Source organism: Protobothrops mucrosquamatus, unplaced genomic scaffold (assembly GCF_001527695.2).
Source record: "Protobothrops mucrosquamatus isolate PMUCROS unplaced genomic scaffold, P.Mucros_1.0 scaffold_99, whole genome shotgun sequence".
In the NCBI taxonomy this organism is placed as follows: Eukaryota; Metazoa; Chordata; class Lepidosauria; order Squamata; family Viperidae; genus Protobothrops; species Protobothrops mucrosquamatus.
This window is the reverse complement of record NW_015386175.1, coordinates 1,724,623-1,750,819: the sequence shown is the minus strand read 5'-3', so window position 1 is coordinate 1,750,819 and position 26,197 is coordinate 1,724,623. Positions and strand designations below refer to the sequence as shown.

Genomic DNA, 26,197 nt, shown 5'->3' with positions numbered 1-26,197 from the left:
AACAACAACAACAACAAAAACAACAACAACAACAACAAAATAATAATAATAATAATAATAATAATAATAATAATAATAATAATAATAATAATAATAATAATAATAATAATAATAATAATAATAATAATATTTTCAAAAGCATGCTCGGTCCTTTTTGGAGATTTTTTTCGAGGTTACAGAGACCACATGAGAATGGGATGTGCTCTCTCATGGCCTTCAGAACAATGCACAAGAGGGGTATGCACAGCATCGTGAGCCTCCAAAAATTGTCGGAGAATAAGGTGTACTTTTGCATGGTTTTCAGAGGCCGTAGAAGAGCATTTTCCAAAATTGCTTCAAGAATAAAGGCCTCGTGTAACCTGGAGCAGGTTTAGATAGGCCAGAGGGGCTTGTCAACAGAATAAGAACCCCACTTGAAGATAAGCAACGCAGGGGAGATTCTAGGAAGTGCTGGGCACAATGCAAAGCAGCCTGCTTGAGTGACAGCTGAGGTGGCAGGGTTGAAGCCTTTAGGCCTAGCCTCAGCGCTGGGTGCGGCTGATCAGGATTACCTAGATGGGGGGAGGGAATAGAGAATGGTTTCTCTTTAATGAGGGGGTGAGGGGGTGACATGCCAATAGAATCAGGTTAGGCATTTTCTGAATTTTTACATGCCAAGCCCAAAAGGTTTGCCATCATTGGCCTATACAATACACCCAGAGACACCAAAAAAGTACAGGCTATGTTTCATTAAAAAAAAGGTTTAGCAAAACATTATCCTGGAAAATCAGAAATTGTGTTAAAACTATAGATAACTGCGGGGGGGGGGGGGACTGCAGGAAGCATCCACAGTATCTTCCCTGTATCACATTCTTACATTATAAAGACAAAAGGTTGTTCCAGAGAAAGAGCTTGTTTAAGGACGGAATTCCTCATTGCGTACAGATCCTGCCATCTACTGACAAATCTGTGCTGCACCATCCAAAGCCCACACACCAGCAGCATCTTCGTTAGGACCAACCACCCCTCAAGATTGTGCCCAGTACAATATTGATCTTACTGTACTTCTCAACTAAGGATTTTCAATCTTTTCCCCTCCTCCAATCAACCAACTATTTCTGCTTTTTATGTACTGTTCAACATTCTGCTACCTCACTTCGCTAGTCACCTTTGCTTTGAGGACCTCATCCAACAAATACACACTTGATTTCTGTTTTGTTTTTTTTAAAAAAAAGTCAGTTTTCACACCATTTTTAAAATAACTTTGGCTTGGAAGATTAAGAATACATGGTGACTATTGCTGGGCTTAGCAATGTTGCTTTATTTCCCTATTTAAGTTCTTTCATAGGTTTTTGCCAATACATGTTCTTGTTATTGTACAACAGCACCAGGATTTCGAAGGGAAATAGGGAAGATGGCACAATTCTTTCCCTTTGATCACTTTCATAAAGTTGGAAAAAGCTCTCTGCAAAATAAGCATGTTGCTTCCTCTTCACCTTGAACCTCTGCCAAAGAAGTGTATCTCCTGCTTTGTGCTATCTTAAAGACTTCCATCCAATCAAAGTTTTTGCTAGTATTCAATGGCGGATGTCCATACAGTAGCTGCCCCTGGAGTAGCAGTCCCATTTCTCTTCTGCAAGGAAATCATTTTCAACAAGAGAGCCAGCAAAACTCGAAAGAAGATACACTTGTACAGGAACATATATTAATCCAATTCATCTGCCTCTGATAACATCTTCTTGGAGCAGATGGTCCTCAGCACATCTCTGACTTTGATTCAGAAACTGGCAACTAAACTCTAAAGAGGCACCCAGCCTGGATTATTTTGGTTCTTCAAACTTTTTTGGTAATCCGGGTACGGGGAAAACACACAAAGACAAAAAAAAAAATCCCAAGAAGACTACAATGACCAACTGGAGAAGAGTTTTCTTCACTATCAGAAGGCGGCTTATGAGAATCATCAAAAGAGATGGGTGCCTGAAAACTAGCTCTGATTCTTGTAGCCAATCCAAATTACTAATCCTTTTGGAAGCAACAAATGTGGGGTGTGCATTTTTCATGTTACAGATTCAACAAACTGGGATACAAGAATCACTTTTTGGTCTGCTCACAGAGGTGAAGTGTGTAAACTTGTATTGCTCAACTGTTAATCTGCTTATCAGTGTTGCTGGTTACTCTCATTCAAAGTGGAAAGGAGAAAGACAGTAGACCTGGCTGTCGTTCTACAACTGGTTTGTAATGGCATTGTGTTTTTCGGAATGATAGAATTGTTCTATCAACTCAGGCTGGTTTCTTCAGTTTGTCTACAACAAGAAAGCTTTTGTTCAACTGCTGCTGTTGCTGCTGCTGTTTCCTTTTCTTTATATCCCGATAAGCTTGCACAACCCGTTCTCTCTCCTCTTGAATGATCCTTTGGCGAGCGAGAGAGGCATGGACTGGTTTTTTAACGGTGGCTTCTCTGCCAGAGCCCAAAAGAGATGTTAGCAGAAGTTGCTGCCTCTGATCAGCCTGGAAGAAAAGAAAAATTAGCTGGAGAATTTTAAAGAGGAAAAGTGGATATGGATTGAATCTGAGAGCAATCATGAAGAGAACCAGCTTTAAGAAGAGGATGTCTAAAACATAAAACCCTACGAACATAAATACATAGCTTAACATAACCTTATGTACATAATACATAGCTTAACATAATACAGTTAAATACCTGTCAGTAACCTCTTCTGAGCATTGCTTCTGATCAGTAACCTATTCTGAGCATTGCTGCTTCCCCAGCAAAAGCAGAGGCTGGCATTGTCACTGGCACAATTAGGAAAGAGAAGCAGAACTCAATAAAATGACGTACTTTGTCTTTGATAACACTCTTCCTGGGTTTCACTGTAAGTGTGGGGGGCTGTAGAGCAACTTCTCCAAATTTTACTGAGTCTAAAAGGGAACGGAAAAAAGGCAGTTCCAAATCCGATAATTGCAAAGACAACTCCAAAATAATTCAACATGCATCTTTCATTGTTTCTCACAAACAAGCAAATTTAAGCCAGAAATCCATTCTAGCCATATCCACCTGACAAAAGGATTGTATTTATTTAAAACACTTCTATGGCCATGCATGTTCAACATTAATCACAGGCAGCTAATAACAATAAAAAAAAGCTAAAGCAATACTGCCACATTACTGATTGATTGAACAAATTTATATAGCTACCCAACTCACAAATGGTGATTCTGGGCAGTGTACAACATTAAAAATCCAGTTTAATAAAATCCACATTATAGCCCCTCCCCCACATCTGAAAACCAGTCTTCGTGAAATTTGTGTTATGACATCACAGTGCCTGCCCTTTTGCACCTGGGTCACACATTGTTTTATTATGTGCTTTGTTCTCGGAGATTCTACCCATGATTCCCAGTGACCAACATGTGACTCTATTATCCACTATAAGATCTCTCTTTCATATTGTGCTTTGGAACAAAAGTTGAGCCGGTCTGCAGACTGATCACTCTTTGAAACAAAGAGAAACGAGAAGGAACCAAGCAGTCCCATGCCTTCCATATCACTACTCTATTCGGCAATAAGCCAAGTCTACCAACCTCCGATACCGATGCAACCATCTCTTATCTCAGAAATCAGCTAAACATAAATCTCTCTCCTAGAAGGAACTTGGTTTCTTTATAACCAAGTGTGAAAATCCATAGCACTAATTTTGAAAGTGATGCAGAAGCACGCATATTCCATAAGAGTGGCACTCTGGCAAGATTAAGCTGATAAACTACCTGAAGCACACTAGTGGTTTACTAAAAGGTTTATTCCCCTTTCAGACAGATTATAAGAAGTGGTTTGCTACATAAGCTGCTTTTGCTCTTCCAGCTGTACACAGTGCTTATGATGTGCACTATAGTAGCTCCCTTGAGAAAAGTTTCTGCAGAAACTTTTGTTGGAATAGACTTTGGTTCAGCTGTCCATTTTTTGAGGGAGACAAAAGCAAAAGGGTGCAGACTCTTAGCAAAGAATCAAATCAATCTTATTGTCTAATGCTATGGACTTGTACTAAGCACAATGCCCCTGTTTTTTTTTTCTGGCTTGCTTTATTGTGTAACACTAGACACCGTAATTTATAAACCATGGCTTTTAGTTTAGCATGCTGGGCGGACTCAATCAATGGCTGTTTATTCAACATGCCATTTAAACTAACCAAAGCTTACTGCAATTTGCAAAACTAGTATTGTATTTATTTGTTTATATCCTGCCCTTATTATTTTTATAAATAACTCAAAGCAGGAAACACACACAATATTCCTTCCTTCTCCTACTTTCTCCACAACAATAATCCTGTGGGGTGAATTGGGCTGAGAGAAAGTGATTGGCCCAAAGTCGCCCAGTCAGCCTTCGTGCCTAAGGGGGGACCATGGTCTCTTATTTTTTAGCCTGGTGCCTTAACCATTAATCCATACTGGCTTCAGAATATACCACATGCTTATGGATGTGAAATAGTAAACAGATATTTAATAAATTATGTTACTACATCATATTGATAAAATAAATATAACCCCATCTTTTGCTTCGCCTCTATATGGAAGTCAGATAATCTATGTCACTGGGTTGTTGCTAAACAAGTTCAGGGGCTTATGTAATTCTATATGAAGTGCTACCCAAAACGTACAGAAAATATGTATGGGTAGCCAGATGGGGGATTTGTTGAATTTGGTATGGATGTCTAAATTGTAAGGGGTTTTTTTTTGTTTTGTTTTTGCCTCCCTTTTTTTGCGAACCTAGCTCCTTACCCAAACTTTTGGTAGGGTAGCTGAAGCCCCTTTGAGTTGTGCATGTGTGTTTTCATTGTTGCCTGGCTTGTTTCGTTCCTTTGTTCTTATTGTTATAGGGTTTAACTGTACTTTTTTACTTCACGGACTGCCCAAAATTGCTGGCATTTGAGCTTTGTAATAAATTAGCAAACAAACAAATAAACACATTGAAAGAGAGAGTTTTTTTTTAAAAAAATCCATGCAACAGCATTCACAAAGATGCAAAAATATTACAAGGCGGTGGTAGTTATTTTCTGGGCAAATTATTACCTTACCTTTGAGAAGGTCCTTCTCCAGCATTGTTATTTTTTTTTCTACTTTTTGCTTACGGATTTTTTCCAGCCTCTTCTTCTGAAATCTAGAGAAACAGGCTTTGTTAAGAAAAAGGATACAGAAATTTCATGTCCATGAGCATGTCAAGAAAGAACCACAGTCAGACTTGGAAATAAAGATGCCACAAAACACTCTATACAGGGACAAGACCCAATATATCATCTAACCAATAAAGGATGTTGTGCTAAGCATGTAAACTTGGAGCCACTTTTATGCTCCATTGCAATTTGTAGGGAGTGATACTGTCTTAACTGACACAGAATCAAGTTGAAAAATAAGATTCCAGGAAGAAACTAATTGCTACTATTAACCAAAAGAACAGGACTGAGAAAAAAGATATATTATTATTAATAACTAATTCATTTCCTCCTCTCCTAAATGGAATATCTTTCAAGAGTTCTTGAAGGATGGAATATTTACACATTAGTTCTGGGGTTAATTCTACATTTGGTGAGCAGAGGCTGGTAATAACTTTTGAGGCCTAATGGCTAGAGAGATTGATAGTGGCTTGGGAAAATCCTCTATTCAGTCAACCCATGCTGGCCAAAAAGTTAACTTTATGGAATTGTTGTGAGGGTGAAATAAGAAAACTGGATTTTCAATGAAATTCATCTCAAGAATTTGGACTATAGCACCACCCTAATTCAAGGGCTGCAAATTCAAACTTAACTCTTTTTTCCTCTGCGACTTTTCTTGGACCTGCATCTCTTTCTCAGGCTCACGCGATGTCTGGTTTTCAGTGAGAAAGCGCACGTGCTCAATTTCCCGGTCCATACGTCTATTGTATGAGGTTTCTGTCTCCCCTCGCCGTCTCTTGAACTTCGGTACTGGTATATCACCCTCTGACTGAGGCCTTTGCTTATTTGCTGGGGGAAAAACACAGACATTATAATCTGCCCAATAACTTTCAAGGAGCTTATAGAAAACAGATAGAGCCCAAACCTATTCACTCTGCAAAATACTGATCCCTAGCTGAGCAAATAAGAATTATCTTACAATGAACTAACCTGACATACTGCTTAAAATCAATTTTCTAGGATCTGTAGGAAAAAGGTATTCTGCTATTAATAAGCCACCTTGGATTTCTCTAGCTGAGTAGAGCATCATGATTTTATGGCCAATGTGCAGTATTAGAGAGCAACCAAATATAATATTGAACCTATTAGATATGGTGCCTACTTGCATTGTACTATTGGTTACTAGAGAGCCACTTACAGAAAACACTTAGGAGATCCCCAGCTATAAGTGCATATCTGAAATGTTGGCCACAAAAGAAAATGTATTTACAAAAGTATTGTTTGCATTTACTCTGTGACCTTTATTCCCTCCAGGTAAGCTTAAAAGAGTTGCAACTCTATACAAACATAGCAAGTTTGTACGTATGCATGTAATACTACTATAAAACAGGGGTGGGTTTATTTATCTAATTTATTAGGTTTAGGTTTTGATGATAAGCAGCCTCTTTATTATTTATTCAGAGGGCTGATGGCTACAAGGGCAAGCTCTGAGGCAAACTGGATAGGCTAAACCAGACGTGTGGTTTGAGTCAATATTTTTGCTTAAATTACTCAGTGTTCTTTCTCTGCAGGAAATTTGTTTATTTAAATGATTTATATAAACGTCCATCTCACAACCAATCCAAAATGGGGATATTCTTTGTTTTAAATCTGCTTTAAGCTACGTTAGGGCATACCCAAGAGTTTTCCTATATTTTCTTTTACAAAGCACTGAGAAATTAAGTGCCATAACAGAGAGCTTAGGGGGAAGAACCAAAAAAAAAGAGCATGAGGATTCCATGCAGATCTAGAGTCCCAGAGTCTTCCATCCTTCTGATAAAAGAACCCCATATAAGCAGACTGCCTCAAACTAGTACCATCCAGGAGAGTGGTCAAGATGACACTTTGCAAGTATTTCTGACTAGTTGCTGTAACATATACTGAATGTCGAATCATAACACTGCTTTTTACCAGCTTTCTTCTTCTTCTTGCGGGTGGGGTTTCTTAGTTCATCTCGGCTCCTCATGATTTCCCGCAACCGATATGGAATTTCTTGCTCATTCAGGCAATCTGGTTTTGAATTTGCCTTTTTCTTCATATGGCTAAAATTAAAACAAGAAAGAAATGTTGGTAAGGCTAACGCAGGGGTAGGCAACCTTGGCTCTTTTATGACTCGTGGACTTCAACTCCCAGAACACCTCAGCCAATTGAAAGAACCTCTTTATGACAGAAGCAAGCATTTGTCTCACATTTTTGTATCTTGCTCTGTAATGGAATTTCAACAACTTCATTCAGTAGAATGAATGAGAACTTGCTGGAAGCACCTACGGTACATTAGTCTGAATTAGTACCACAGCCAGCCCTATGTTTAAAGTGGCCTTTCAGTATTCATCATTCTTCATACATCTCCCTCCACATCTTTAAAAAAATGTTGATTTTTTTTCCACAAAGAAGAAAGAATATGTCATAAATACGGTATCTTGTTCTTGTTGTTATAATCTAATTTAGTACTCTCCATTTTCACCATGGGTCTATCGCAGGAACTCAAAGGCATGTGGTGGCACACCTCTTTGGTCTCTGGTATTATTTAATAATAACATAATGTACCATACTCCAAATTAAATCCCCCCCAGCATAAAACTGGGGCAGTGAAGAAATCTATAAGCATTTCCATTGTTATAACACATAACATATAGCAATCTTAATACTGCTAGCCAATAAGTAGGATAAATTATAGCAATCTTTCATAGATTATGATGGGGTAGACTTCAGTTCCCAGAATTCTCAGGCATTATGGCCATTGGAAAGATGAAAAATGCTAGTAAGAAAGAGGTTTTATTATTATGGTTGGCTCCATAGTCAGCCAGATGTTTAGACGGGATTTGGCAGTTTTATCCATCTATCGAGTCCTTCCAAGGACATGGGATAGGCAGATATTATTGCTTGATAGTGTTAAAGGAATCATCCCAGGATATAGGCTGTTCCAAGTAACGCTGCCTTTTGAAATCGACTGATGGGGATTTTGTCAATGCCAATGGTATTCCAGGGGTGCTCCATATGTTTTGGGATTGCATCCAAGGCACCTATTACTATTTGTACTATCTTTTCTTTCTTTTGCCACAGTCATTCCACGTCTATTTGCAGGTCTTATTTTGCATTTTTTTTTTCCAGTGGCTTCCTTTCTGCTGTCTCTCCTGCAACATGTACTACCCAGACCTTTTTGTCTTTCTTATTGACAATTATTGAGTTTGGGATGTTATGTTGCAGGTTTTTATCTGTGTACATTTTAAACTTCCAGCGCACTTTAGTTTCTTCATTTTCTTTTACTTTGCCTTTTTTGGGGGGAGGGGGGTGTTTTCTCTCCAGTTCTTGCATGCAGGCAAAGGGTATTTTTTTTGCAGATATCATTATTACATTTTCATCCAACTTTTTTTTATATAACTCAAGATAACATCACTTATCTAATATTCCTGCCTCCAATTTTCCTAACAACAACACTGTGAGGTGGGTTGGGCCAAGAGAGAGTGGAGTCGCAGCAAAGAATACATGTGCGGAATCAAGCAGTAGCCAGTCAAAATCCCAATTAGTTCTACATTCACTAGGCAGCCTTAAACAAGCTGCTGTTATGATTGAGTGATAACTGAGTGAAGATGGTAATAAAACTGGTCAACCCTACAGAGTTGTTTTATCTGTCACTGACACAGAGTAAGCAAAGCGCTTTAAACTGCACACAAAAAATAGCTCACCGGATAGATACAGACCTACCACGGAGCAGAAGCTCCTTCCGCGGAGCAGCGGAAGCCACAGCAACTTTCTTCTCCCTTTTGCCCATCGCTGTTCCTGACAAATACACCCACGTGCTGCAGTCGCTTCCCGGTTCAGTCTTCCATTGCGTACGTACTCTATTCCCCGCCTACTTCCAGGGGATGCCCGGCTAATTTCCCTGTCCATCAGCGCTCTCCGATTGGTGGAGCTCGGAACTTCTATCGGAAGTTAGGGCAGAATCGTGATTGTTATTGGGCGAGGGAGACGTCACTCCCGGCAGGCGGAGAAAAAGACGTAGTTGCTTAAAGGCGTTCGGAGAAGATGTTACATTCGGGGGTTTTCTGCTGCCGTCGCGGGTTAGCGGCTACTTTTGGTACGTCAGAAGTGGGTCAGGTGAGAGCTTTAGCCGGGAGATTTAGGAGGTAAAATCACAGTTTAGCAACGTTCACACAAAACGCTAAGCGCGGGTTGCTTGTTTACCAAATAAGCCCCAATGGTACATTTTCAATTAAACAAGCTCGTTAGGTTTATTCTGTTTCAACCACTATTATGATTTAAATGTCTGATCTTGACTATGTTTATTTGGAAAGGAGTCAAGTTGTCTTCAGCTTACCAGCCAGAGAATCAAAAAGTGCTGTAAAGCAGCCCTAATGTTGAAGGATTATTCCGCCTCAAACTCTCCTTTAAATTCTTGTTTAAAAATAATTTCTGATTCTGAGGTCCTTTGAAGTTAGCATCTTCATTAGGATTCAGTAGAGTACTAAAATAATGATCATGTTTCCAAGTTCTTCCAAGATTCTTTATCACTGCTGGATATTCAAAAAAGAGGAATTATCTTGGTATCATAACCACAAAGAGTGCCAAAAACAAGCTACTTCCTGGCTCGCTTCTGGAATAGGACTAGGCAACCAGATGCCTTCCTAATGTATTGGATGTTAATTCTTGTCAGTCCCAGCCAACACAGGCAGTGGTAAGGGATTTGTACACTAATCACTTGAGCTATCTGGACATATCAGATTGGAAGCTACATGCTATCATAGTTACAGGATTGAGAAAGAAATGTTCAGTATTCAGTAGGCGATTTTATGAAACTGTAAAACTGGCAATTATTTCATAGGTTCCTTCTTAGAGAACAGAAATAAGGAGAAATGGGACTTGGATATAAACTAAGATTAATTTTAGGGTATATATTAATTTAAATAACAATTGCATTGGTGTATAAGAAAAAAACAAACAAATCCACACACAGAGACAATATTACCACAAACCAAAACATTAGGCAAATTATTCTGGCATCTTTGACATATTTTCTTTTGGGTTTTGATTTTTCAGTGCTTAAGACTTTAGTAGTAATAATAACTATATGAATTGGTTCCATTCCCTATCTCTCTTTAGATATGCCCTTAATTTAATTATTTGTTATATATACTTACATGAAACGTTCTGCCACAGGATGTGGTGAACTGCCAGTTTAATTTACATCTGAAGAGAGTTGGGCAAGTTTGTGGAAGATACAGCTATACTGGGTGGTACTAGTTAGAATGACTGTATACTATCTCTAGGATCAGAATGGGAAGCTGTTAAGTACCATACATCAGGGGACAGGAAAGGGACAACAGTTTTGCCTTCCAGATAATTTGGCCTTTGTGGAGAAAAAAAATACTGGATTAAGGTACCAATAGTGTCCTCTCAGCTGCATCCACCAGCCCAATTTATTTATTTTATTTATATCCCACGTTTATTATGTTTATAAATAACTCAAGGTGGCCATCATATCCAACACATCTCCCTCTTCCTGTTTTCCCCACAACAACAACCCTGTGAGGTGGGTCGGGCTGGGAGAAAGTGATTGGCACATAAAATGAGGCCATAAGAATTTTTTCTGAACTAGACTGTAATATGCATTAAAATCCATATTGAAGAAAATACTACTCAAAATATATTCTGGAATAAATACTAGCATTCTTGATACTATACATTGCTTATAGTATCCATTTAATAATTCATTCCAAAGCCAACTTTATCATACCAGGTCAAAATGTTTTAAAATCTGAATCTACTTAAATGCATAGTTTTCAGCCTTCTGTGTAAAAAGTCACCCATCAGAAAGAAGAGTCAGGATCTCACCAGAACTTGGTTGATTTTTGTTTTCAGAGCATCGTCAAGAGAGTGAAATGCTGAAGCTTACGTACTGAATCAAAAGTCACAGGTGGAACGTAACCCAGATCTTGTAGGCATGACATATTGTCTGGATAAATAAGTGAAATCCTGTAGGTCGCAGCTTTGCTTGGTTTGATTTTCGAAGATGGGTTGGAAGTCCTGGAAATAAGAGGGAAAAGGGATATAGACGTATTGGGGTTTAATTTTGTTTTTGTTCTTACCAGAAGTGTATAAATCTGTTTTGGGGCCCTGAGGCTAGTGATACAACAACGCTGGCCCTGCTGAAAAGATCCTGCCATGGGAGGTTAGTAAATGTAGGCTGGCTCTCTGCAGCACTACTAAGCACTGGACAGCGTCGCTTCGGTGCAGATGCAGAGAGCAGCAGTGGCACCCAAAAGGCTGCTTCCCTGGAGGATAAGTCATGCTCCAAGAAGGAAACTGCTTCTTCGGGGAACGGTTTTGCCACCCCACTAGCACTTCCCCCTCCCACAACATGTTGTATGAGTGGATGCCACAATTGTGTCTGGATTGCTTATGCAGAAGAACTTCTGAAATACTACAAGGATGGTGGCGAGCAGGCCTTGGCAGCTGTGGAGAAACATATAGAAGATGAAAATATTAAAATGTTCCTGAAGATGGAAATTAAGTTCCGTATGAAGAAAGATTGATATTTTTGACCTGGTGCACATTTATTATATGGTTTCGGACTATACAAGACTTTGAAGAGGAAAAGCTAATTATTTATGGTTCCTTCTATAAGAGATGATGTGTTTTATTTTATATAAAGAGTTCTAATGATCGCGCGTCTATTATTGTATTACTGACTTCTTTTAAAATTTAATCTCCTTAAACCAGAGGGATATTATTTGGTATGACCTGCTATTTTCATAAACTGGGTTTGTGCCTCACGTGTTTTCGGAATGTCATACTGATCTCATGGCTGGCATTGTAGCAAAGGAGTTCTGATTTAAATGGGCAGCTAGGAACAAATAGATCCCTTCTTTGTCACATAAATATGTGCCAAATTTGAATAGCAACATCTTTTAGTAGAAAAGTAGGATCACTCACTGCAGTGAACCAGCATCCTTTTCAGTGTGGTTGCTGAACAAGCTATAATGTGTTTATAGATAACCCTAAGCCTTAAAGGTTGAGTTCATACATTATGCTAAGCTAAAAATAAACAGGCCCCATTAGGATCTTGCATCATGTCTAAACCAGACATACAAGATGTTCCCCAGAGATTTATTTATATATTGACCAGACCTAGTTTTACGTTTGTTAGTGTATCTTTGCCTTCAGATCACAGCCCTGGATAACTCCTTTAGGATCCATTAGTCTCCTTTCCCCATCATCTTGCTGAAATGCAAAAGCTCCTGGGCTAACTCTTAAGTCACTCTGAATAGCTATAAAATGCTTACATTACTGCTCTGTGGTAAAAAGAAATATCTGCTCCATCTGCCAGCAGGTATGATACTGCAGAACTGAAGGAAAGTATAGTCTGAACTTTGCAATTTACCATGACTCAAAATACCATTGCAGAGCCGTACCTCTAGCTCACAGGAAGATCACCACAGCCAACTGGTTGACTGGCTGGCCAGTGAGGAGCCAATCTGGCCTCATCTATCATCTAGGGCAGGGGTCTTCAAACTTGGCCCTTTTATGGCTTGTGGACTTCAACTCCCAGAATTCCTCCTGGCTGAAGAATTCTGGGAGTTGAAGTCCACAAGTCAAAAGGGCTAAGTTTGAAGACCCCTGATCTAGGGAAGAATCTATTATTCCATTCTCTTTCCCCTTTCCCGTCATTTCTATTAGAGGCTAAAAACAGGAGTAGTCTTGTTTTTCATATCTTCATTGCACTTAGAATGTTACGAATATTTTAGGTGAATAATAATGATCGTGTACACTATATCTATGAATCAATTTGGTATAGGAATTAAAGCACCAGGCTAGAAACCAGGAGGTTGTGAATTCTAACCCTGCCTTGGGCACAAAGCTAGCAGGATGACCATGGTCCAGCCAGTATTTCTCTTAGCTTTAGGAAGGAGCCTTTGGCAAACCACTTTTGAAAATCCTTGCCAAGAAAACTGCAGGGACTACTCCAGGCAATCACGAAGAAGTCAATACTGATTCAAAGGTGCACCCATACTCACAAAGTACATTATAGACCAGGGCTTTTCAACCTTTTCACCCATTGTACCATTTTTAGGATATGGCAATATCTGAGTACCACCAGTCACCTAGCAAGGTGTCAAAAATTTGATGACCCCAAAAAAAGGAAAAAAGTGATGATGTACAGGTAGTCCTTGACTTACAACAGTTCGCTTAGTGACTGTTCGAAGTTACAATGGCGCTCTTTCTCCTGTCCGAGGTTTTCATTGTTGTGAGCATTTCTGTTGAGGATTGGCAGCGGGGGTGGAGTGGGGGGGGTGTTTTGTTTTTATCCCCCCCGTCTGCTGGGTGGTTGCAGCAGGTTTTGGTCACTTCACATGACCCTGGGACACTGACCGTCATAAATATGAATCAGTTGCCAAACATCTGAATGTAAAACACAAGACCCTGGAGATGCTGCAACATTCCAGCTGATCGGCACTTCTGGGCTCAGCAGAAGTGCCAGGATCAGCACCGAGCTCCAGATGGAGCCTGGCGCTGATTCTGATGCTTCCACTGAGCCCTGACAGCCCCGAAGAAGCGCTGATCCTAGCGCTTCTGCTGAGCCCTCACAGCCCTGCAACTCCAGCCATCTCTCACTCAGGCTTGTGCGATGCTCCCACCGGTTCAGCTCATTCCCCTCCCCCGCTACCACTTTTCTAGGATGGTCGCATACCACCTGCCAGGTGCCAATGTACCACAGGTGGTACCCGTACCACTGGTTGAAAAGCCTTGTTATAGACTACTTCCAGATGGTTGTGTTGGCCTGCTGTCATGTCTGAATGCAGCTATCTTCTGTATACTTTTACTTAGGGGCACACTGCACATAATTCCATCATCTGCACACTACTCTCCTTAATAAATCTTGATTTTCATTTTGATGTGATATTAATGCAATGGCATTTTATAGAGCAATATTTTTTTTCCATACATGCTGCCTTTTCTCCAAGTTAATAAGACCTCTGCACAGTATATAGACAAAGTTTGTACATCCACATTAAGTGATAATGTGGTATCTGGTTTTTGCTAAGTACAGTTTGTGTATCCAGCGCACTTTGTTGTATGCCACTTTTGGTGAGATGGAAAGCTATGATTGACTAGAGAGTAGAGTAGCGTAGCGTAGCATATTGGCCAAGTGTGATTGGACACACAAGGATAGATAGATAGATAGATAGATAGATAGATAGATAGATAGATAGATAGATAGATAGATAGATAGATAGATAGATAGATAGATAGATAGACAGACAGACAGACAGATAGACAGACAGACAGACAAGACAGACAAGACAGACAGACAGTCTTAAGCATTTAGCATATTTCATCCATTTAATCAGTAGATCATGACTAAACACACTAAGCACACTGGTGAATCACAAACGTAGTTATGTTGGGAAGATTAGTCTGAGAGTAATTAAATTAAGCTCATCTGGTGAGCTTCACAGCCAAGCATGGAACTGAACTGAAGTGACTGCAGAACTATGCATTAGTGTACACTACACTCTAAATTTGTTTTTATCTAGTGCTTTTGTTTTCTTTCCCCTATAGTATTTATAATAAGATCTTGTTACGGGATTGCTGTGTCATCCGATGCAAGATAGCAAGGACATACTTTATCCATGGTTACTGCCTGATTAGCCACAGTCAGGCAGCCATGATTTTTATTTATGAAGTCCTTACACCCACTCTATTGTCAGTATTAGTCATGGGTGAAAGAATTGAATGGCTTACATTGTCCTCTACATTTTTCCATAAAGGGTCATCAGTGGAAAATACCTTTGGAAGATCTTAGCTGTCAACTACCTTTGCTATAATTTTCAAGTCAATTTGTTTCTTGCTTTTCAGAAGGACTACAAGAAGATCTTGTTATGGGATGGATTCATGCAATAAACCATTTAAGGTTTAGCAGGATATCTGAACACATCCATTGGTAGATCATGACTTATATCCAAATTGTTGTAGGAATCTAATCAATGGTGATTGATTCAGTACACCCTGGTTAAGCCAAGCATACCGTACTGTTTTGAAAGAATAAGTTACAGACAGGGCATCTGTTGACTTTTTATAGGCAGAGAAAGAACAAAACCCAAAGCTCGTGTCCTTGATTGTAAAGCAAAGGAGGGAGATGAGTTCTTGCTATCAATGGTTATCACTTGCCCTAACCCCCCCCCCAAAAAAATTCCCCCAGCTTAGCCAGATTTCTGCCTTGAAGGCTTTAAAGAGTAAATATTCAGATAAAAATTAGCAGGAAATTAACTGCACCTGTTTCAATTTGTTCAAAAGATCCGTTTGATAAGCTGGCAATCTTAGCATGATCATGGTTCCTTCTAACTGGAATAATCTGTCGTGGTCATACTGACTATTCTCATTTGCAAAACCTCTGAGCCCCATTTCAGAAGATAGTTGAATGGCTGGAATTTAGGCATTTTTAATTGGTTTGTCTTACCTGCTGTTCATGTGTAGGGAAATAAGCTGTCCTTGCAGTTTTCTCTGTTTGCCAGAATCACAGCAACTCTATTATCTCCCTTCCTAGCTGCTTTCTCTGAAATCTTCAGGGTATAGAAAAAAATTGCCACAAATTCATTTATGGTGCTAGAACAGTGGTTCTCAACCTTTTTAATGCCGCGACCCCAACCGGTCGTAAGTCGAGGACTAAACCGGTCGTACGTCGAGGACTAAACTGGTCGTAAGTCGAGGACTACCCAACCGGTTGTAAGTCGAGGACTTTCCCTGCCCGGGAGCGCCGCGCATGTGTGGTTCCGCCCCCTGCGCCGGCCGAGGCTTAGCTGGCAAGCGGCAGAGACGGAGCAGGCCGACCACCAGCTGGCCCAGCCCAAGGGAGGTAAGGCACCCGCCGGAAAAGGGGAAAAAATGGCGGACAAAAAAAATGGCGGACAGCCTTACTTGGCGACCCCCGTGAAATGGTCGATCGACCCCAAATGGGGTCCCGACCCACAGGTTGAGAACCACTGTGCTAGAAAATGAAAGTGGGCTGGGGAGCTTTTGTCTCTCAACTCAATAGAGGCGAATATTTAAAACCTGTCCCTGTAATATTGTTTAAAATATTTTTAAATATTTAATGTAATATTTTAAATAAATAAAAAATAATATTATTATACAACATTATACAAAATATGCAAGTTATCCTCAATTTACAACCATTTGCTTCAGGACTGTTTAACGACAATGCTAAAAGTGACTTAAAACTGGTTCTCACACTTATGAATGTCGCAGCATCCCTGGGGTCAAGTGCTCAGAGTTTTGGTGCTTGGCAACTGATATGTATTTACGATAGTTGCCGCAAGTGGTGGGTCACATGATTGTCACTTGTGTCCTTCCCAGGAAGCTTCAATGGGGGAAGCTGCATTCACTTAACAACCTATGGTAAAACGGTCATAAAGCTGAGCGCAACTCACGTAACAATGATATCGCTTAGTGACAGAAGTTCCAGTTCCATTTATGTGCGTAAGTCAGTGATTATTTGTATGATTAATTCCTCTCCCTGACCTAAGCACACGAGCTATAAACAATGTATCTATAAACGAAGGATGATACTGGATTAGAAACAAGAGTCATAAACCTATTATGAGGAATATAATACATTGTAACACCTCTGAAGCCTCCAGAACAAGCTTTGACCAACTACAGTTACATATTATAAAGGCTGAGTCATATAGACTGGCTATCATTAAGACTTGCAACAGGGATTTGAGTGGGTGCATCTTTCACATCTGGTAAGTAACAGAAAGTTTGTATCAGTTTTTAGAAACCAGTCAATTTATTCCACCCACTTTCCAGCTGTTATGTTCATCTGGAGCTAGTTGAGGCTGTATTCCTGGAAAGCGATATCCATCTGCAAGGAAGAGACGCATGAGGGTGGTTTTTAAACAACCGCCAGTTTGGGTAAGTCACCATTTTAATCTAACTTTTCTCCTAGGATAATGAGCATGAATGTGTTACGCATATTTAAATGAGACTAAATGCAAGTCTAAATGCAAATGAGACTGAAGTTCCATGGAAGAATTGGAGTTCAGCTATCAAAGCTTCTACAGCTTTTGGTAGCATGAGAACAGCATCTTGGTAGCCACAAAAGATAATTAAAATAGTGAACTTTGGTTATATTAATGGATGTGAGAGAAACAGCTAGGTTTGAAAAATGTTACTAAGTTTCCAAGAAAAAAATGAAAATGTAAGCTTTTGCAAAGGTTGTGCATTGCAGGTAGATTGGGACTATTATTTTATAGCTGTGTTCTTAGTCCATGGAAAATGTCCTGGGGAGGAGGGAGCAGAAGGCAAATTCTTCTGAATTTAATTGCCAGATGAATTGTGGAATCTACGGTATGTGGAATCCATAGCATTTTACCCTCAAAAGGTAACATTGCTCTTGCAGGGCTAAATTTATCCAGATGGGTGATAGAACAGATTTGAGAAAATTAATACAGAGAAGAGCAACAAAGATGATTAGGGGACTGGAGGCTAAAACATATAAGGAACGGTTGCTGGAATTGGATATGTCTAGTTTAATGAAGAGAAGGACGAGGGGGGACATAATAGCAGTGTTCCAATATCTCAGGGTTTGCCACAAAGAAGAGGGAGTCAAGCTATTCTCCAAGGCGCCTGAAGGCAGGACAAGAAGCAATGGGTGGAAACTAAGCAAGGAGAGAAGCAACCTAGAACTAAGGAGAAACTTCCTGACAGTTAGAACAATTAATCAGTGGAACAACCTGCCTCCAGAGGTGGTGAATGCTCCAACACTGGAAGTTTTTAAGAAGAGACTGGACAGCCATTTGTCTGAAATGGTATAGGGTTTCCTGCCTGAGCAGGGATTGGACTAGATAACCTCCAAGATCCCTTCCAACATTATTATTATTATTATTATTATTATTATTAATAATAATAATAATAGTAGTAGTAGTAGTAGTAGTAGTAGCTGATGAAACAAACAAAGAAAATCCTTTTCCATCCAGGGAACAAGCCTAAAACTATTTTGTGGGTGGAGCACTCTAATCAGATTAACATCTTTTCAGGGATTTGAATGTGAACCTGAGAAGTGTCACCCTGAATGAGATTAATGTTGTTTTATCCCATTGTTCTATCTGGACGGCAGCCAATATAACCAGTGCAGAATTGCCCAAAGTAAAACCCCTAGATCATTTGAGGATGTGTCTCTGCACCAAAGCAAATGTAAGGGTTCATTAAATCCAGTCTTCCTCCAGAATGATGCCCAATAGCTCCCCACCACCACTACTGCTGTATTGTGCCTGACAAGTGGGCTGTCTGCACAACAACTATAGGCAACAAGTTTAGCATAGGACTCTTTGGTGAAATATTCTTCTAGTATCTTATTGTGTTGTTCCCCTCACACTTATTTCTAGTGATGGATATGGAAACAGAAAGCATTAAGTGATCATAAGGCAACAGGAAAATGTTTGAGCAAACCAGATCTTAGCAGTGTCAAAAAAAAACCCCAGATATTTTCTTTATCCCAGCTTGTTTTTTTTTTAATTGGCTCTGAAATTTAGTGTTTTCAGAAGAAACGGTACTTCAGCATCAGGATTGCATACATAGACCCCCAACCCCAAAATGTACAGTGAACCTTCCTAGTCACATAATTAAAGCAAAGGACAGTCAGTATATCACCTGTAATCGCCTCCCACAGGGACAGATCCTATGGAGTGGAGAGGATGAGGAGAGTTTATGCAATCAATTGTTATTTCATTACGTAACCTTAGTGCATGGCTGGGTTCACACATATGGTGTGCTATGAACCTCTCTGTTGATTTCCATTGTCCAGGTCTTCAGAATCATAGAACTGCAAGGATCCATTGAGGTCCTTGAGTCCAACTCTCTGATTAGCACAGAAATCCAATTTAAAAACATTCCAGATGGATAGTTGCTTAACTTGTCCTTCAACACATTCAATGGATGAATGAATGACATCCATCACCTCTCAGTTGACTTGCTCTCACTGTTCAGAAACATTTTCTAATGTTTAAGAGGAATTGCCTTCTAACAATATATTCCTTGAAGAGATGCGAACAGAGGTGACATATTTCAACTGCATCTAATGATAGACTCTAATTATTTTTCATGTTTCTTTTCTCTCTAACAGATTAAGCCACGCGAATCAGGAGGGCTTTTGTTAAAAATAGACGTTCTTCTTTCATCCCAGCCATGAGCCGTGAAATTCCAAAACCGGAATTCAAATCTGCTACCAGGGTGACTGGGGGGCCTGTCACTCCCAGGAAAGGCCCTCCCAAATTCAAACAGAGACAAACCAGGCAGTTCAAGAGCAAGCCACCAAAGAAAGGTGTTCAAGGGTGAGATACAAAGTGTTATTTTGCAGAAAGAAAGGAGTTCACTTTCTTCTAGATCAAAGCTGAGTTCCAGCCCCATCTGACCCTTCCAGAGCCGTGCCCACAACTGTCATTCAGTTGTAATCTGTAAAGTAAGAGAGAAAAGAAACAAATACAGGTGGTCCTCGACTTTCAACCATTTGTAGTGACTCTTCGAAATTACGACAGCACTGAAAAAAGTGATTTATGACCAGTTTCCACACTTATGGAGATGCTGCATGGTCCTGTGATCAAAATTTGGGTACTTGGCAAGTGGCATGTATTTGTGACAGTTGCACTGTCATCATGTGTAACCTTCCCAGCTGGATTCTGACAAGCAAAGTCAATAGGGAAGAAAGATTTGCTTAACAGCCAGACGATTCCCTTAACACAGACATGTCAAACACAAGGTCCGGGGGCCGGATGCGGCCCACGAAGTGGTTTCATGTGGCCCGCGAAGCCATCCTGGAAACAGTGAGGGAACGGCCCCCGCTGCCTTGGCCCTGGCCCAGGCCGGCCGGGAGCCAATGTACAATTTTGTGGTGGGCATCTATGCTGAAATGCATTCAGTCTTAGCTCCACAAGGCTGTCTGGAAACAGCAAGGGACCGGCCCCTGCCGCGTTGGCCCCACTCCCTGGGTGCATGATGGGGAGGTGTCACCCTTTATGAGGAATGAAGAAATGCTCCATCGCCTGGAAGTGGCCAGCAAATGGCCCTGGCCTACTTCACATATCTGGCTTGATGGGTTCTGCCCTGGTCCCACCCCTTTCTGCCAGATCTGTCCCACTCCTGCCCAGGCCCCCACAGGCACCCTTGATGCGAATGATGTAGAGCTGGCCACACCCACCCAGTAGGCCACACCCACTCTGGCCACACCCATCCAGTAGGCCGCACCCCCCCGGTCCCCCGAGGGCAACCGCAATGCTGATGCGGCCCTCAATGAAATTGAGTTTGACACCTCTGCCTTAACAACTTCAGTGATTTATTTAGTAACTGTGGTTAAAAAAAAAAAAAGGTTATGAAATGGGGCAAAACTCACTTAACTGTCTTGCTTAGCAATGGAAATTTTGGGCTCAGTTGTGGTTGTAACTCCAGGACTACCTATAGAGAGGAAATAATTGTATAATGTAATGTAATCAATTTAATTGAAATATTGTATAACCATAGTTCCTGTTTTGATCTATGTATTTATTGGAGTAGAGGGAGAGTTCAAGTGCTGTCTTTGTACCCTAAAAATGTTCTAGACCCTAAAACCAATCATAACCACCTTTAATCATCATTATTAGAGACAATATTCCTCCCTTGGGCTCGGCCTGTTCATCTCCTACAGTTATTAACTTAACAACTTCAGTGATCCCACTTAACAAATGTGGCAAGAAAATTGTGGTTGTAATTCAAGGACTACCTGTACGTATTGGTTAGATATCTGTGTGAGTGTGTCCCTAATCAGCATAGCTGCGGATCAATTCCTGAACTTCCTTACATTATTTCTATCATTTTCTTCTGTCAAAAACAAACGCTTTTCTTAATCACCCAACCTACGTGCACCTGAATAAAGAGGTAATAGTCCCACAAAGTGATCGTGCATGGAAGCCAATTTTTTAGGAAAACAAGTTTCTTTTTCTTTTGCAGGTTTGGTGATGACATTCCTGGTATGGAAGGCTTGGGAACAGGTATGAAGGATCGATGGATTACATTAACTGAAGTGCTGATTTGAGAAAATCAGGCTTCTGCAGGTTCCTTGCAATGTATCTTTCTCGGCTCTGCTATGGGCAGGTCCAGCTGTTTCAGCCACAGCTGGGATATTTTGGGCAATGTCACAATTCATGTTGAAACATTTCTACTGTTAGAGGCTTGCTTCCTTCGTCTAAATTTTATCAGCCCCCTGAATAGTTTACCACACCTTCAGTAAACTGTGAATTCCTTGTTCCTATTATTTTAATCTCTGTCTATATTTCAGAAATTATATTTCTGTTCCTTTTTTTATAACAAGCATATAACAAGAATATATGCTTGTTATAAAAAATAACAAGAATATAATCCACAATAGATATTTACCTATTTGTCTTAGGAAGTATTAACTCTAGAACAGTGATGGCGAACCCTGAGTGCCCAAACTACAACCCAAAACCCACATGCATCATCGAGTGCCGGGTGGGTGTGGCCCATTGGCTGAGTGTGGCCCATTGGCTGGGTGTGGCCAATTGGGTGGGCGTGGCTGCGGTGGTAACGGCAGACTGGGTGGGACTAAAAAGTTCAATCAATGAATTCCAACTTTGCAAGATTTTTTGGATCTTTTTTTTTTTTTGCACATGGCGGCGGAGGCCTAAAGCAAAAAGGTTTTATAAAACCCAGCTGAAGGCCTAGGACTGGGGCAATGGCACGCGTGCCCACAGAGAGGGCTCTGAGTGCCACCTCTGGCACCCGTGCCATAGGTTCGCCACCACTGCTCTAGAACATGCTCCAAAAAAACAGGGAATTACTGCCTAGAGGCAGATCTAGGCACAGCCAACACCATTCCACCAACTCCTCTTAGCTGATTTATATGATTATTGGTAGCATCTCCAGACCAGCAGGTGCAAAAAGGACAGTTTCAGCCACATTGCTTTCATGGGTGTCCTCATATTTTCCCCTCAGGATTTTTTTTCATCCAGGATTGCAACAGGAGCATCATATTTATCCAACTTCAAGTGGTTCTTGCACAGCATTTGGTTTCTGGGGGACATTAGGGAAGGATCACCATACAGGAAAGTAAACAGCTTCAGAGGCAGCAAATCAAAAAGTATCTGAGATGCTTTTACTCTTGATTATCAGACCACCGTGAGTCTTGGCAGAGAGCATGTGTGTACCTAGTACAGAAGATCCACCTGGATGGAGCCTAGCAGCACTAAGCTGCATGTGGCGCATCTTTTCTTTTTATCCAACTTTTTATCTGTACCAGTGTAAAGGGGCCAGACATCGTGCTGAAGTATGATTTGTATTTTGCAATAACATGTAGAAACAAACAGCACACCAAAAGCTGTTTTGGCATGTGTGAGAACGTGAAAGTAGCACCTCTCTGAGCACCTTGTGGCAAGTGCTGTGTTTGTGCTTTTGCATGCTTAAGTATCTTTTGGAGGCTGGATCCAAAGTCTTGTATAGACCTAGGAATACTATAAGCATCTCCCTGGCTATCATCCTATTCCAAAAATGGTAGCAGAGGTGCAAATACCTCTGTTACTGTTTTCCTCTCATAAATGCCTATAAAAGCACTTTGTTTGCAGTTGGTTTTATGCTACCCAAAAAGCTATGCGTCCCTTAAGCACTGTTAGTAAATAACCCAAAATTCGATGGATTCACACAATCCATGGGCCACGATTACACATTAAGCTTCAATGCACATGAACAAAATCTGCATCTTCAAGAGGTCCAGATTAGTCTGTCTGCTTTCTAAAATGTCCTTATTTATTTGGCTGGCGATAACTGCTGTAACCCATTTGATCCTCTATCCTTTTGAATATGGAATATGGAAGTAATGAATTGCCATATGTATGTAATATCTGCATTGATATTTAGGTCAGGTGGCAATGACTGTAGCTCTCAGTACCATTCCAAAGGATTCAAAGACTGATTATGATTCCCATTCCATTGTCTGATTTTTCAAACACCTGACAAGCTTTGAAGACATCTTCATGTCATCACAAAGCTAATGCTGGCAAGAAGCAATAAGGGTTGAATTGATGTGGGCTCTCCTCTCTTTCAGATATCACTGTGATCTGTCCCTGGGAAGCTTTCAGCCACCTGGAGCTCCATGAACTGGCACAGTATGGTATCATTTGAAGACGTAGAAGCCAGAAACAGGCCGGATACATGCCTTTCATTCAACAAAGCAAGAACAGTTCATGAGCATTCCCATTATCCATATTCCTAGCCCTGCATATCCACTCTCCCAGTGGTAGCCTGTTGGGGCCTAGAGCAATTGCTCACTAAAACAAAATCCAAGTGAATAAGTCTTAGACTTGGTTTCATACTACTGTCCCTGTGATGATTTCCTCCCCCCCCCCCAAATAAACATTTGCAAAAAAAAGTCACAATGAACCAGAAAAATGACTTCATTTTATACGCAGTAAGTCCCAAATTTTACAACTCCATCATTTTCTTCTAATCTTTTTTTTTATTCCTCGTGTTTTTTTTCCCATATGTGCAGGGTCCCCCCACCCTCCTTTTATTCTAGATCAGGGGTCCTCAACCTTGGCAACTTTAAGACTTGTGGACTTCAACTCTGCTGGCTGAGGAATTCTGGGAGTTGAAGTCCACAAGTCTTAAAGTTGCCAAGATTGAGGACCCCTGTTCTAGATCATCTGACTGTCCATTGGTTGCAACAGGAACTGACTGTTTGTTGCTGGAGCCTGACATCAAGGGCTGAAAGAGAGTGACTGGTTCAAAATCACCCAGCTGGCTTTCATGCCTAAAATGGTTTCCTAATTTCTAGCCTGGTGTCTTAACCACTAAACCAAACCAATCCTCTTTCCTTCTAATCTGTCCCTTGGATTATAAAAATGTTAAACAGAAGTTGACCTAACTGAAAACTACTGTAATATTTCTTGCTAAGATAAGATGCCAGTAACTGAAGGTCCAGGAGATGGGCTGCAGTGGTGAACCTTTAAGATTTAAAAGAAATATGAATGATTACAGATTTACAATTACAGAAAATAAGAATATTGAAAATTTTAATGTGCTGCTCCTGTATATATTGGAGAGGAAACTTTCAAATGAAAAACTAAGAATAACCATAAGAAAGTGTTTTGGACAATTTGGATATTTATTTAAATGAAACTCTAGTTACTCTTCAGTGGAGGAGACATACTTTCAATGAATTCAATAGTGTTTACTTCTAGATAAATGGATACAGGATTCCAGCCTCAATTTCTCCACTACACATAAAGCCATTAGGTTTTAGAAGGGATGTCTGTACTGTTGCTATATAACAATTGATGCATTTAATTCTATGGGCCAAAAGCAATTGATTATAGACATTAAAATATGACACAGAATATATTTAAGAAGGAAAGCATTATATATAAAATTAATGAAGAACCAAAAATATTTACAACCAGGACTGAATGAAGCATATGAGGAAAGTATTATATTAAGGCAATATGTCTTTGTGAAGCTCATCTTTGGTAAGATCACACTTGGAATATTGCACCCAGTTTTGGTCATCACGATACGAAAAAAAGATGTTGAGACTCTAGAATGAGTGCAGAGAAGAGCAACAAAGATGATTAGAGGAATGGAAGCTAAAACATATGATGAACGGTTGCAGGAACTAAATATGTCTAATCTAATGAACAGAAAGACCAGGGGTGACATGATAGCAGTCTTCCAAAATTTGACGGGCTGCCACAAAGAAGAGAGGGTCAACTTATTCTCAAAGCACCTGAAGGCAGAACAAGATGTTACAGATGGAATATTATCAAGGAGAGAGCCAAACCAGAAATAAGAAGAAATTTCCAAACAGTGAGAACAATCAGTGGAAAGTCTTGTCTCCATAAGTTGTGGGTGCTCCCACACTGGAGGTTTTAAGATGAGATTGGACAGCCATTTTTCCAGAATGGCATAGGGTCTCCTGCTTGAGCAGGGGGTTGGACTAGAAGACCTCCAAGGTCTCTTCTTACTTTGTTATTCTGTAAATGGACATATGGCAAAGTACTGGCATTTGTGCCCTTTGCATTTGGCCCCTCAGTATCTCCTCAGTGGAGATCTGCTACAATATGCAACTCTGAATTGCTGTACTTTCACTTCAGAAAAGTGGGAGAAAGAGTCAGAAGGGACAAAGAGACTTCCGGTTCCAGATCGCGGCGCTGGCAGTCGTACAGACAGAGTCGTCTCTTCGCCGGCCAGTTTCCCTTCGCCGGTAGACCCTTAACAGGGTCGAAAGTCGCCATGGAAGGGCGACTACCAATAAGGAGGACTCTTGTCAACCACAGAAGGGTGGCAGCTCTTTCCGCGGTCCGAGGCAGCTCCTTAGGGCCAACGGAGAAAAGATCGGCTATGTTAATGGCCGATCACTTAGCCGCACCAGCTGAAAGTCAGAAGAACATCTAAGCATAAAGAACCACTGTGGAAGATCCAGATGAGACCCTTCCTTCCCTCTCTTTACCCTATCTCCCTGTGAAAAGCTTTTGGAATTATTTCCCTATTTTGAGAGAGCGGCGTCTGTTTACTGGGGAAAAAGAGCTCTGGAAACAAAGAAAAAATAATTAATTTTTATTGACTATTTTTATTCTTGGATACTCTGGGGTTCTGAAAAAATTCCTACTATAGAACTTTACTACTCTACTCTTTATTACTCTATCTATTTATTAAGCTGGAGAATATTGTTGTTTTTTTACTTTTCTAACTGGATAAAACTGTATTGGAATCTGGGAAGAAGATTTTACAACCTACTGGGGACATCTTGTGGCAAATGTTGACATTGCAATTGTATTTCCTCTTTGATTTTGAGGCTGGGTTTGACCTTCAAATTATTATAAAAGGGAAAAGATAAAGGATTTAAAACAGCTGGGTGGTGAAACTGTTTACTAGAAACTGTGGAGGTGGATATTGGCTGAGTGTTAGTAAACATAGCCTCCACTAAAAGACTAAAAGATTATTTCACCACTGAAATGGAGGAATTTTACCCACAGCTTAACTATAGGTTTATA

The 26,197-nt window shown here is 40.4% G+C and overlaps 3 protein-coding genes across 4 annotated transcripts; 2 read left to right on the top strand and 1 right to left on the bottom strand.

The window, feature by feature from the left end:
- Positions 1–1,238: 1,238 nt before the first annotated feature.
- CCDC137 (coiled-coil domain containing 137) lies at positions 1,239–9,000 on the bottom strand. 2 transcript variants are annotated; one of them, XM_029284014.1, is made up of 6 exons: positions 8,849–9,000; positions 7,074–7,204; positions 5,777–5,972; positions 5,049–5,131; positions 2,819–2,898; positions 1,239–2,487 (listed from the first exon to the last, which is right to left on the bottom strand). In XM_029284014.1, exons 1-6 carry the CDS (start codon positions 8,932–8,934, stop codon positions 2,260–2,262), a joined length of 804 nt encoding a protein of 267 aa, XP_029139847.1. In that variant the 5' UTR covers positions 8,935–9,000; the 3' UTR covers positions 1,239–2,259. The 2 variants fall into 2 exon arrangements, with proteins under 2 accessions (XP_029139847.1, XP_015670694.1); XM_015815208.1 differs by having other exon boundaries at positions 8,864–9,000.
- A 188-nt stretch (positions 9,001–9,188) lies between these two features.
- On the top strand, positions 9,189–11,804 carry OXLD1 (oxidoreductase like domain containing 1). The gene is made up of 2 exons (XM_015815342.2): positions 9,189–9,260; positions 11,252–11,804. The coding sequence occupies exons 1-2, from the start codon at positions 9,189–9,191 to the stop codon at positions 11,693–11,695; spliced, it is 516 nt and encodes a 171-aa protein (XP_015670828.1). The 3' UTR covers positions 11,696–11,804.
- Positions 11,805–19,349: 7,545 nt separating this feature from the next.
- PDE6G (phosphodiesterase 6G) lies at positions 19,350–23,385 on the top strand. Its single transcript, XM_015815331.1, has 3 exons — positions 19,350–19,495; positions 21,144–21,184; positions 23,254–23,385. The coding sequence occupies exons 1-3, from the start codon at positions 19,350–19,352 to the stop codon at positions 23,328–23,330; spliced, it is 264 nt and encodes an 87-aa protein (XP_015670817.1). The 3' UTR covers positions 23,331–23,385.
- The last annotated feature ends 2,812 nt before the right edge of the window (positions 23,386–26,197 follow it).

Excerpts from the sequence above, each read along its gene's own strand:
- PDE6G (XM_015815331.1), top strand. The coding sequence starts at position 19,350 with ATGAGCCGTGAAATTCCAAAACCGGAATTCAAATCTGCTACCAGGGTG. Across the intron at positions 19,496-21,143 it reads CCAAAGAAAGGTGTTCAAGG|GTTTGGTGATGACATTCCTG; the intron begins GTGAGATACAAA and ends TTTCTTTTGCAG. Across the intron at positions 21,185-23,253 it reads TATGGAAGGCTTGGGAACAG|ATATCACTGTGATCTGTCCC; the intron begins GTATGAAGGATC and ends CCTCTCTTTCAG.
- CCDC137 (XM_029284014.1), bottom strand. The coding sequence starts at position 8,934 with ATGGGCAAAAGGGAGAAGAAAGTTGCTGTGGCTTCCGCTGCTCCGCGG. Across the intron at positions 7,205-8,848 it reads GGTAGGTCTGTATCTATCCG|CCATATGAAGAAAAAGGCAA; the intron begins GTGAGCTATTTT and ends TTTTAATTTTAG. Across the intron at positions 5,973-7,073 it reads CAAGAAGAAGAAGAAAGCTG|CAAATAAGCAAAGGCCTCAG; the intron begins GTAAAAAGCAGT and ends TTTTTCCCCCAG.
- OXLD1 (XM_015815342.2), top strand. The coding sequence starts at position 9,189 with ATGTTACATTCGGGGGTTTTCTGCTGCCGTCGCGGGTTAGCGGCTACT. Across the intron at positions 9,261-11,251 it reads GTACGTCAGAAGTGGGTCAG|AAGTGTATAAATCTGTTTTG; the intron begins GTGAGAGCTTTA and ends TGTTCTTACCAG.